The following is a 12107-nucleotide window of genomic DNA, read 5'->3' as shown; positions in this document are numbered from 1 at the left end:
CCTTGGCCTAACCTAGCCGCCTCTGGTACCGGCCGCCATTTTGTTACGTTGCCAGGAGCAACGGGAGCAACTCTCGCGATGACTCCAATGCCAAACGACTCCCTCAAGTCTTGCGAGACTTTCTTTTTGTAGCTGTTGCCCGTAACAAAAATGGCGGCTCTTCTGAGGCGAAAGCTGGCTCCGCTGTTCGTCCTCGGGCAAAGAGGGGTGCGGGCGCTGAGGAGGAGCCCCGTCCGGGTGCTGCCCCCCGTTTCACAGCAGAGGGTCCTTCCCAGCGCCGCGCCGCCGCCTCCATCCCGCTCCGGGCCCAAAGAGAAGCCCAAGGCCCAGGCTTGGGAAGAGGAACAGGGTCCCAGAGAGAGCGAACCACGCTACGAGAAGGCCGGGCCCGGAGACAAGAGGCTGAGGTGAGGACGGAAGTCGCAGAGCCTGCTGGGAAATGTAGTTTTCTCTGGGAAGTGCTGCTGCAGCAGCAGTTTGATTGGGACCGAAAAGGTCTGGTTTTACCCTTTTCTATATATGGGTTGCTATGAGTTTTCCAGGCCATGTTCCAGAAGCATTCTCTCCTGACGTTTCGCCCAGATCTATGAGAGGTATCCTCAGAGGCTGTAAGGTCTGTTGGAAACTAGGCAAGTGGGGTTTACAGTAGAGTCTCACTTATCCAACATAAACGGGCCGGCAGAATGTTGGATAAGCGAATATGTTGGATAATAAGGAGAGATTAAGGAGAAGCCTATTAAACATCAAATTAGGTTATGATTTTACAAATTAAGCACCAAAACATCATGTTATACAACACATTTGACAGAAAAAGTAGTTCAATATGCAGTAATGCTACGTAGTAATTACTGTATTTACGAATTTAGCACCAAAATATCATGATACAGTAGAGTCTCACTTATCCAACACTCGCTTATCCAATGTTCAACGATGTATTGAAAACATTGACTACAAAAATGCGTTGGATAATCCAGATAATGTTGGATAAGTGAATGTTGGATAAGTGAGACTCTACTGTATATATCTGCGGAATGATGTCCAGGGTGGGACGTTATAATGACAAACACCATGTTAGATGACACAGTGAAGCCATTGAAATCCACAAGCATGTGGACAATTTCAACAGAAAGGAGCAAACCATAAAAAAGAACAAAATCTGGCGACCAGTCTTTTAAAAAAAACTCTAAAATCAGGAGAGTAAATAAAGAGCAAAACTCAGAAAACCAGGTAAATTCCAGACAGGACACAAACAGGGCCAGCTAACACCTCCCAACAAAGGATTCCCCCAGGCAGGAAGCAACTAGGCTTTGACATTGCAAGGCTATTCTGTGCAAATCAAGGTGATCAGTTACAGCATTCATACTTGCCTCCAACAGACAAGAATTCTTTCTCCCACCCTGGATGTGATTCCATAGATATATAAACCCTAAACCCCACTTGCCTAGTTTCCAGCAGACCTTAAAACCTCTGAGGATGCCTGCCATAGATGTGGGCGAAACATCAGGAGAGAATGCTTCTGAAACATGACCATGCCCGGAAAACTCACAGTAACCCAGTAATTCTGGTCATGAAAGCCTTCAACAACACATTGAACCTTTCTATATAATTTTTAAAAATCTATTTCAAATTTCCTTTATGTATTTATTTAATTTATATACCGCTCTTCTCCCCCAGGGGGACCCAGAGCGGTCTTACACAATGGCAGAATTAAATGCCACATATAATACAACATGTAGTAAAAACAAAACATAAAACACAAATCAAATCCGGTCTCCAAATCAAAACAATTAAAACCATGTGACCATTACAACAAGGGAAGTTTCGAGCCAAAGTCAGAGCCAGTCCGTGTTCGACTTAATATTAATTCACAGAATCCATACATTAAACTAATACTATATATTAAATAGTGTACATATTTTATATTTCTATATATATATATATATATATATATATATATATATATGCCATTTAAAGATATTTCAGTTTTCTTATATCTATTCTACAGTATACATATTTATTTCTATATATATATATGTGTGTTTTTTTATGTATTTCAGTTTTCATATATATATATATATATATATATATATATATATATTACAGTATACATTCTCTGTGTGTGTGTGTGTATATATATATATTCAATATTTCAATTTTCTTTTATAGGTACTGTTAGATACATATTAGTATACACATTTTATAATAGATATCCCCCCCCCCCCAGATAGATAGGTAGATAGATTTCCTTCAAAGAAATATAGAAATATAGATTCCCTCCAGAACCATAAACAAATATAGATCCTAACTGGTAAACCATAGGTGGTTTATAGTATAAAAACAGGAAGAGAAATAGCATATTCAAAACTCCCTGGGGTTGTTTGAGAGGCCTTAATGGACCTTTTTCTTTGAGCAGCAAAGTGGTGACACTGGCCAAGTCGAGGGCCTTCCGTGAGAAGCACGGGAAGATCCTTCTAGAAGGCCGGCGGCTCATTTTGGACGCCTTGGAAGCAGGGGCTGCCCCCCAGACACTTTTCTTCAGCTCCACAGAGCACCTCAAGGAGCTGCCGGCCGCCAAGCTGAGAGGCGCCTCTCTCATCAAGGTGAACAGCAAAGATCTCAAGGACTGGTCAGATGTCGTCACGTCTCAGGGAGCCATTGGTAAGTCGGAGGCAGCCGCATGCATTTATTTCTGTCCGGCTGCCGTCTCAACAGGGAAGTGTGCCATTCTTGTACAAGATACTTGTCCAAATCCTTTGGAATAATACTCTTGGCGTTTTTCTTGGAAAACCCTCAAATGTCCTCTAACCAAACCACCATTTCTTAAAAGAATGAGGACTGGTATATTGCGGGTAAAAATGAACATCCATTGTTGTGTGCCTTCAAGTCAGAGCCCCTTTGAGTCTCCTTTCACAGAAAAAGGGGGCTAGATGATGATAACTATCATCATGACTATTATTATTATTATTATTATTATTATTATTATTATTATTATTATTATTAAAATGGGCCATCAATATTGTTTGCCTTCAAGGCAGAGCCCCTTTGAGTCTCACTTGGCAGAGAGGAAGCTAGGTATAGATGATGATTACTATTAAATATAATAAATATAATACTAATACTATAGTACTAATAAATATAACATTATCATCATAATTAAAATGGACCTTCATTATTTTGTATCTTTAAGTTAGAGCCCCCTTGAGTCTCCTTTGGCAGAGAAAAGCTGGGTATAGATGATAACTTTTAATTGCTATCATCATCATCAAAATGGATCTTCATTAATATGTGCCTTCAAGTCAGAGCTCTTTGAGTCTCCCTTGGAAGAGAGAAAGTGTGGTATAGATGATAATAACAACAACAACAACCTTCATTATTGTGTGCCTTCAGGCCAGAGCCCTTTGAATGATAATGATCATTCTTATCGTTACTATTATTATTAGTATCATTATTATTATGGATTTTCATTACTGTGCGCCTTCAGGTCAGAGTCCCTGTGAATCTCCCTTGGCACAGAGAAAGTGGGGTATAGGGGATGATTATTATTAGAATTACTATTATTATTATTATTATTATTATTATTACTATTTTGATAATTACTATTTCGACATTGTAAGGCAAATCTGTTGCAAGGTTTTCTTGGTATGATTTATTTCATGGAGGTTCGCCTTTCTCTGAGGCTGAAAAAATGGAATTTGCCCAAAGTGAGCTTCATTGGCTACATGAAACATTCTATTTACATTCATGTCCCATCTCATCTCATGATGTATACGGTTATCCTTGAGTGATTTTCATGGTCCTGTACTGGTGCCAAGTCTTTCCAGTGCCATTTGACTAATCCTGCCTGCCTCTGTTCTCTTCAGGGATCTTCTCCAGGCCAGATCATGCCAAAATGACTTACCCCGAGGTCCCAGAAGAGCACCAGCTACCCCTCTCGCTCATCTGTGACAATATCCGTGACCCCGGGAACCTGGGTACCATCTTGAGGTCGGCAGCTGGAGCAGGATGCAGCCGGGTGCTGCTTGTCAAAGGTGGGCAGTGGAATGAGTCTGGTCTAAAAGTAGGTGTTTTTAAAGCAGGGGCTGGCCATCATGTGTCGGGAGAGCTTTGATGGCGCCTTCCTGCTGGCAAGAGGGGGGCAGGACTGGATGGCCCTTGGTGTTTCCCTTACAACTCTAGGGTCCTATGCATTTTCAGGATGGAAACATTCACGGTGAAATTAATGAAGTCTCCTTCTCTGGAGGCTTTTAAAAGAGGCCATTTGTCGGGAGGGCTTGTATGGTGTCTTCCTGCAAGGCAGAAGGAGATGGGACTGGGATTCCACCGGAATATTAGGAATAATTGTTGGAGAGTGGGACTTGTTGCTTCCTTGGGATCCAGTGGGGTCTCCTTCTGTCTCAGTTTAAGCAGGGGCTGGGTGGGCATCTGTTGGGGAGTGCTTGGATAGTGTCTTCAAGATGGAAACACTCAAGGTAAATGATTGGTGAAGTCTCCTTCTCTGGAGGTTTTGAAGCCTCTCGGGAAGGCTTGGATGATGTCTTCCTGCCCAGCATTCCACCTGAACAATAGGAAGGCAATCCTGTTGGGAGAAGTAGGACTTGTTGCCCCCTCAGAGTCCTGTGGGGTCTCTTTCCCTCTTGTTTAAGCAGAGCCTGAATGGTTATCTGTCAGGAGGGCTTGGATAGTGTCTTCCTGTCTTCCTGAACAATAGGAGGATGGGATTAGTTGCTTCCTTGGTGTCTGGAATCCTATCCAAACACTGACTCCTTCCCTCTCCTCTTTTTTCAGGCTGTGTTGATGCCTGGGAGCCCAAGGTCCTGCGAGCAGGGATGGGGGCCCACTTCCGCCTCCCTATTGTGTCCAACCTGGAGTGGGACCTTGTGCCCAACTATCTCCTCCCCGAAAGCTGCGTCTATGTGGCTGACGGCTCTCATGCCGCCGGACCCCAAACAGACACTGGGCCACCGCCGCCCTCGCCCTCTAAGGCCTGCAGCCATGGCTGGGTCTCCCGGTCCTCTGGGCTGAAACCCTGGGCAGATTGGGACCGTGATTTGGACAGCCAGGAGGAAGGGGAGGACGAGAAAACAGTGGAAGGTCAGTGCTGCTACGACCCATGGATGGACCTTTCTGTGGCGGTGGTGATTGGGGGAGAAACCCACGGTGTGAGCGAGGAGGCCATGCGCCTGGCGCAGGACACGGGGGGGAGGAGGCTGCTCATCCCTATCGCCCCTGGAGTGGACAGTCTGAACGCCGCCATGGCCGCCAGCATCCTGCTTTTCGAGGCCAAGCGCCAGCTGCGGTGGATGCAGCAAATCGAAACAACCCGTGTTTTGAAATGATGCTGAGGAATACATCACCCCAAACGACCTTGGAGGGCCCGCCAGTGACACTCCGCTCCCATCGAAACGGCTCTTGCATCTCCAAAGCAGGAGGAAAGGGGCATAAGGTTAGTTACAAAATATGGTTTGCTGAAACCCGACTTCAGTATTTGGCAGGACGGATTCGGATGCAGCATGACCTGCGTGCCTCCCTTCCTTCCTCCTCCAACCCCATACTGTTTGTTCAGGCCAGTTTGTGCCACTGCCTAGCTCTGCTATCGCTTCCTTCTTTCATTTCCAATGCTGGGTGTGCAAACCCCTCTTTGGAAAATATGTGCCATTTCCTAGAATTTTTCCCCCTCCCCATTTGTCTCAGAAGGCCTGCCATCTCACACAGATGGCTTCCAAATGTGAAAAACAATTGGCTTATTTACAAGGTCAAATGTTCATAGAATTTAAAAAATGCTCATTTTCTCTCTTGTCCATGTCTTTTCCTCTTGGTGTCTGAGTGGGAGTAATATGTCAAAGCCTTAACAATTCGCAAAACTAGGTTGAACTAACTTTCAGGTCAGGGAAAGTCTTTTTGTCATATGTTCTGTACCAAAAGGGAGACTTCTGCATTATCTCAAAGCTTGCCCAGCTAGGTTTATATCCCTAAAAAGGTAGTCTGAAATGCTACTTTTGTGTTCATAAACGTATGTCATTTGCCTTCAAAAGTTGTAGTGGTTTGAGTCAAAGGCTATGGCTTCCACTGTAGGAACAAACCTTTGGTCTGTTTGTCTTTGGAAACGAGTTAAAGACCCCAAACAACAAAGTCAACTTATCATTATTTTTTTTGAGGGGGGGTGTTAGCCAGATTTGTTCAAAGCCTTTGCCACTGCCTTCCTCAGAGGCTGAGAGAGTATGACTTGCCCAAATTGGGTATTTCATCGAAACCCAGTCTTAAATTAAAAAAACCATTTAAACTCACTGGCTCATCCATATTGTTTTCAGTTAGCAACACAGTAATAAAAAAAACATTCTGGGTAAGGGGTTGGACTGGATAGCCCATGAGGTCTCTTCCAACTCTGATTCTAAGTGCATTTTTGCCACGAGATGGCAGTATATTTATGTACCGTATTAGGATTCCCAGTCATGAGGGTGGAGTTGAAGACATGTCACAGCAACAAGATTTTGTGCCAAAAAAGAAGGTGGGATGTGGAAAAGGCATCCTGCCGGAAATTGAGTCACATAGTTAACACCTAAATATGCTTTGTAACACTCAAATATCCTACCTATAAAGCAGAATCGGGCCCATTAGACCTCAAGTAAAATAGGAAATGGCAAAAGCCCACTTTCTCTGCGCTGAGGTCAAACTAAATGCCCCCAAAAAATCAGATGAGGCTGCAAAGTTTGCCCAGCCCACGCTTGTAACATTTGGGTAGTAGGTTTTTCAATCCAGGTAAAAGGGAAAAAAACAGCTTAACATTAAGGAAAGGGAAGCATCTTTTCTCTAAAACATGCTAAACTGTAGTCTTAAGTTTCATTGCATTTGTTGCAAACCACGCCAATGACAAGTTCGGTTACCAGAATGGTTTTTATTACAAATTTCCCATTGCCATGTACAGTTTTTTACCATTTCCCCACTGCCTGCTTTGAGTACAAATAGGGTGATCATGGAAGAGGAAAGGCGAAAGGGGCAAAATACCCAAAATAATCCTGGGATTCAAGGCTAGTTTCATGATCCTGAACATCCAACGGGACTTTGGATTCTGTGCTTCAATGATGACAGCTGTGTCTAAAGTTACCCCCCACTTACCTTTTCTGCTAAGTCTTTGGACACAATATACCTCTCCCTCTTTCGCTACTTTCAACCCAGAAGCGAGAAAAGTTCGACAAGGCAAAGAAATAGAAACCGGCGTCAAAGAGTCCAATCGGCTGTAAGATCCTGGCTTAGCTTTGGGGCTGAAATGGAAAAATGGCCCACCTTCTGAAGATTTCTTTTGTTGTTGACATATGGGGAAATGTGGGTGTATGGTTCATGAGGGTGCTTCTTTTTGTCGCAGAGAAGTTGAAGGACATTTTCCCCTCGAACAAAAGAAACTCGACAGCAACAAGTTGCATCAGTCAATGCAGACATACTTCTTTCTTAGCCACTACTGGGCGTATTGCTTTGTCTCGTATGGGTTTGGGGCACGGTGAACCCCAAGCGTTGCTGTATTTAAAGCGAGGATGACATCCCTGTGAGAAGATCTCTCTGATGCGTTGAAGCCCAGACACAAGGAGCCTCCCCGTATCTTCAGCACCTTTAGAAGAGTCGAATCGAGAGGAGTATTTTTCGAAAGACTGTTGAGATAAAGAGTTGGGTTTCTGCACCGAGTTTGGCAATTATTATTCTTTTAAATAAAGTCCAAGGAGGGAAAGCGCCACTCCGCTTTAGATGGGTTCGGGCTTCAGTTTGTCCACCAGAAAGTCGTTCACAAAGGCCTCGACGATGTCGGGCGTGATCTCCTCCACGTCCATGACGTACTTGGCGCGAGCCGACATGTCCAGGATGGTGAGGAGCGGGGCGGCCTCTGGGAGGTTGGTGTAATCCCGCAAGGAGTCAGTCATGTCGTCCTACGGAAATACGAGCAAAGAGAAGGAACCTGATTAAACCGCTTCTGGAAAGGCCAAGAAAGAAGCCCATTTCTATTATAAGGGCTTTTCAGACCTTTCTCATCCTCTGTCTAGCTAGGTTTTTTAGCAGCATTAGGAGAATTGGTAAAAACAACAATTTATGTGATCAGGCTGCAGCGTTATATCTGTAATAAAGTGTCAGCTAGAAAAGAATGGGGTTCTAGTCCAGCCGATCGGTTTAAACCAATGGTTCACAATCTTTGGGCCTCCAGGTGTTTTGGACTTCAACTCCCAGAAATCCCAGCCAATTTACCAGCTGTTAGGAATTGTGGGAGCTGAAGTCCAAAACACCTGGAGGCCCAAAGTTTGGGAATCACTGGTTTAAATAGTGGCTGCATCCCTTCCTGAATAAATGCAAAGAGCAAAACATGGCAGAAAAGGGGAGTGCAGACATGCCTGCCCCGTCCACCAACATGTTTAAAAAGCATGTAGGAATTGTAAGGTATCTATTGCTAGATCCTAATAAAAGGGGAAAGCTGTCGCCAGGCTCCTCTTACAAGCCACTGTCAACAATCCTGCCTCCTAGCCCTGCCTCTTGTCAATCAAGACACAATGGAAACCTGGGTCAGGGCTGAAAATGACCCACTGCCAAGAAAAAAAAAGTTAAATTCCCTGCCCTCTAACAGAGGTGAAACCTTCTCCTACTTTTATATCAGAGGTGAAGGAGACCATAAATGCAGGAGTCTTCTGGATAACCATGGGACCTAGTGATGCAGGGGTTTGAATGTTGGAGCAAGACTCCAGAGACCAGAGGTCAAATCCCCGCTGGCTATAGAAACCTAACAAGTATATCCTTGGAGAAGGTGGCAAACAGAACATTTCTCTGAATAAATCAGAGAATAGCCCATAATAGGCTTGAATTAAGCTGGAAGTAAGTCTCTTCGTCCAAGGCTCTTTGTCCAACAGGGTCGGCAGCAGGTCAACTCCCAGGAGAAGGGTCTCTCACTGACCCACAAAAGGTGTTCATCCACCTACTTGCTTCTCTATCCTTTATTGATTTTAAAGGAGGCATATGCTTAGAATACAAATAAACACAAAACGCCAGCTCCACCTTGCCAGCCACAGCACCCATAAATCAAGGTGGGGCACTCCCCCTTCGAGAAGGTGATGAATGGGTCATTCAGGGGTCTGTCGAGAGGAGGAGCCGCCGGCAAGCAGATGGCGCTTGGGAATGAATGAAGGGCAGTGTTGTTTTGTCCCGGTTTTTGTGAGAAAAGGCTTGAAAAATGGAAGGCTTGAGAAGGGGAGGAATACATTTCCCCACATCGATTTGGGAAGGCTTTTTTTTAGGGGAGGGGCAGGACCTTTGTTTTGGAGCCTGCTTTTCCCAACAAAGGGGTACATTCAGACGTCCCAGAGGTGGTGGGGTGGCAAAGGAATCCCTTATCCAGAGCCAAAAAAAGATTTCTGGAAGGCAAAGGAGTGCTGTCTGCATCTATTTTAGGTCATTGCTTCTTCCAGGCTCCAAACATCGGAAAGATAATGCAAAACTATTTTCTAGCGGGGTTTGTTCCCAAAGTATTGGAAGACACTCTTGTTTTAAAAGCCATTGTAATATACAGTAATTGTATCTTAACTGCTTTAGGGTATATGTTGTAATGTTTTACTCATGTTTTAGTTTACTATGTCTTATTGGATTGTTTTTATTATTTTGATCTCAATGCTAAATAATAATAATGATAATAATAATAAAAACAATCCAATATTATTTTCATCTCAATGCTGGAGCCTCTGGTGGCCTAGGAGATAAAAGCCTTGTGACTTGAAGGTTGGGTTGCTGACCTGAAGGCTGCCAGGTTCAAATCCCACCTGGGGAGAGCGTGGATGAGCTCCCTTTATCAGCTCCAGCTCCATGCGGGGACATGAGAGAAGCCTCCCACAAGGATGGTAAAACATCAAAACATCAGAGCATCCCCTGGGCAACGTCCTTGCAGACGGCCAATTCTCTCACTCCAGAAGCAACTTCTTCGTGCTCCTGACACGAAAAAATAAATAAATCTCAATGCTTAATTTTTTGTTGTTAAGTTTACTGTTGTTACGGTGCATTATGTTGTATTATTTTGATGTGTTTGTACTCATCTGAGGCACTGAATGTTTGCCTTTTTGTTCAGTGTCTGTAAACCATCCTGAGTCCTTTCAGGGAAAGTGGGTGGTCTAGAAATAAAGTTTTTTATTATTATATTATTCTCTAATGGGGTTTGAGGAGTAGATTTTGCTTTTCTTTGGGTTACTTTCTTCTCTCTTCACAGAAGGAAATAAAAGCAATCCTTTTAGTGCTAAAATACACTTAATAAATCCCACTCCCAATGCTTCCAAAAATTAGGTAGGAAATGTTACACCTGAGTATACTCTCTCCCCACCTGATCTACTTCGTAGGGTTAAAAAATAAAAATGAGGAGAAAGCACCCTGAAGCAAAAAAAAAGTGGGATACAAATAATAAAGAAGCAACCATAGAAACAACTCATAAGTTGGCCATTTGGGGCCAAAACCAGTTCTGGTGGTCCCGATGCCAGAGGGATCGGCCCTATCAGGTGTTCCCTTTTACCTCTCCAGCCACGAAAAACAGGAGCGGTGCCTCTTCGTCTTTGGCTTTGTATTTGGCAATGATTTTCTCGGCGATGGGCTGGATCAGCTGCTTGGCCGCCTCGGATTCGCCGTCGTCATCGGAATCTGGGGCACAAAAAGAGAAGCATTAGCCAAGCAGGTCCCCATCAATCACTCCCCAGGTGTGCAATGACCGTTCATTCCTTTCCTCAAAACACAATGGGAAACGGTGCCTGGAAGAGGAGGAAAATCCGTGCAACAAATAAAGGGCTTGCACAGAAAGGCCACGAAATGGGAGCTCATTGCCCACCACCGATTCGCACGAAATCGATCATATAATATCTGAATGTGTGAGCTGTTACAGAACAAACAGTTCCTTTTCCTACCTCCCAAGGAATGTTCTGTTGTCAGGATAGTGCAAAAAACCACTGAAGAGATGACTGGACAAACTACAGGTTTTAATACCTGAGAAACCTCTGTTTTTTTTGTTGTTGTTGGAATTCAACGCCACACTGCTCAAGTCTGCAGTCCTCAATAAGGATTAGATAGCTTAGAATAGGCTGAGGGAAATCTGACTCCTGAATGACAGTTGGAATGTATCTAATTTTTTTCTCTCCTCTGTTTTTACTCATTCTGAATGGTTGTGTAGAATGGGTGCTTTTCTACTGCAAGCCTTCTGACTTTATCTTGGTATGTAGTGAACGTGCTGTGTTTTGAGATCTCTCTCTGCTTGTGTGTCAGGCGAGATGTAGTGCTTGGAGATTTCTCTCTTTTGAATCCTAGAAAGATGGGGATATAATAGAATAGCTAGGACCCAGTTATTTACTATCTAGAAATGTAGTTATTGTGACACAGTGTGTTAAAGCGCTGAGCTGCTGAACTTGCAGACCGGAAGGTTGCAGGTTTGAATGTGGGGAGCTGAGTGAGTGCCCGCTGTTAGCCCCAGCTTCTGCCAACCTAGCAGTTTGAAAACATGCAAATGTGAGTAGATCAATAGGTACCGCTTCGGCGGGAAAGTAATGGCGCTCCATACAGTCATGCCGGCCATATGACCTTGGAGGTGTTTATGGACAACGCTGGTTCTTCAGCTTAGAAATGGAGATGAGCACCAACCCCCAGAGTCCGACACAACTGGACTTAACATCAGGGGAAACCTTTACCTTTTATAATTATAAAGATTGAACTCTGCATGTTTGCCTCCTAAGCTCTAAATTCTTTACAGCCACATGGCACTTCACGCTCTGCATGCTGTGAGCAGAATGCTCAATTATAAGTACGCTGCATTTGCATATTTTGGATGCTCTGCTGAATTTTTGAGTAGTTTTCCCTAACACAGAAAATCTTAACAGTTTTAATGTATTATTAGTGGTCTGAAACCATAATAAAATTCATTCGTCCATTCGAAGAGGAGAAAGGGATCTAAACGCCAGGAGTTGGAAAGGAGGAAGTCACCCGTTAAGAAGTGAGATCACACTGAAAGGCCAATGAATTCCTTATGCAGGGAGGCGACTCTGTGTGTGCATCCGTTCATTCAGAAGCAAAAGGATTGGCCCAACGCTCCAGGGGTCTGCATTCAGGCACAGCTGGGG

At 44.0% G+C, this 12107-nt stretch overlaps 2 protein-coding genes across 4 annotated transcripts in view; one reads left to right on the top strand and one right to left on the bottom strand.

The window, feature by feature from the left end:
• The first annotated feature begins 41 nt into the window (after positions 1-41).
• mrm3 (mitochondrial rRNA methyltransferase 3) overlaps positions 42-12107 on the top strand; it is a 33382-nt gene continuing 21316 nt past the window's right edge. Inside the window, exons 1-4 of one of the 2 annotated variants that reach the window (XR_507758.3) lie at positions 42-407; positions 2414-2658; positions 3861-4028; positions 4786-5443. Coding sequence is in view for 1 of the 2 variants with exons in the window: in XM_003229754.4 (XP_003229802.1) it covers positions 151-407; positions 2414-2658; positions 3861-4028; positions 4786-5336 (1221 nt within the window). In the remaining variant the exon portion in view is untranslated. Of the gene's footprint in view, positions 408-2413; positions 2659-3860; positions 4029-4785; positions 10153-12107 lie in introns of those variants that run through there. The other variant, XM_003229754.4, reaches the window with a different exon arrangement.
• Positions 6878-12107, bottom strand: part of nxn (nucleoredoxin) — a 30675-nt gene continuing 25445 nt past the window's right edge. For both annotated transcript variants that reach the window (XM_062960672.1, XM_062960673.1), the window contains exons 7-8: positions 10520-10644; positions 6878-7913 (exon numbers count right to left, since the gene is read on the bottom strand). In XM_062960672.1, coding sequence (XP_062816742.1) covers positions 7731-7913; positions 10520-10644 — 308 coding nt within the window. In that variant the 3' untranslated portion in view covers positions 6878-7730. The remainder of the gene's footprint in view (positions 7914-10519; positions 10645-12107) is intronic.

The sequence above is a fragment of the Anolis carolinensis genome, unplaced genomic scaffold (genome assembly GCF_035594765.1).
Source record: "Anolis carolinensis isolate JA03-04 unplaced genomic scaffold, rAnoCar3.1.pri scaffold_7, whole genome shotgun sequence".
NCBI classification, from domain to species: Eukaryota; Metazoa; Chordata; class Lepidosauria; order Squamata; family Dactyloidae; genus Anolis; species Anolis carolinensis.
The sequence above is the reverse complement of the archived record's forward strand: the minus strand, read 5'-3'. Positions and strand labels throughout refer to the sequence as shown.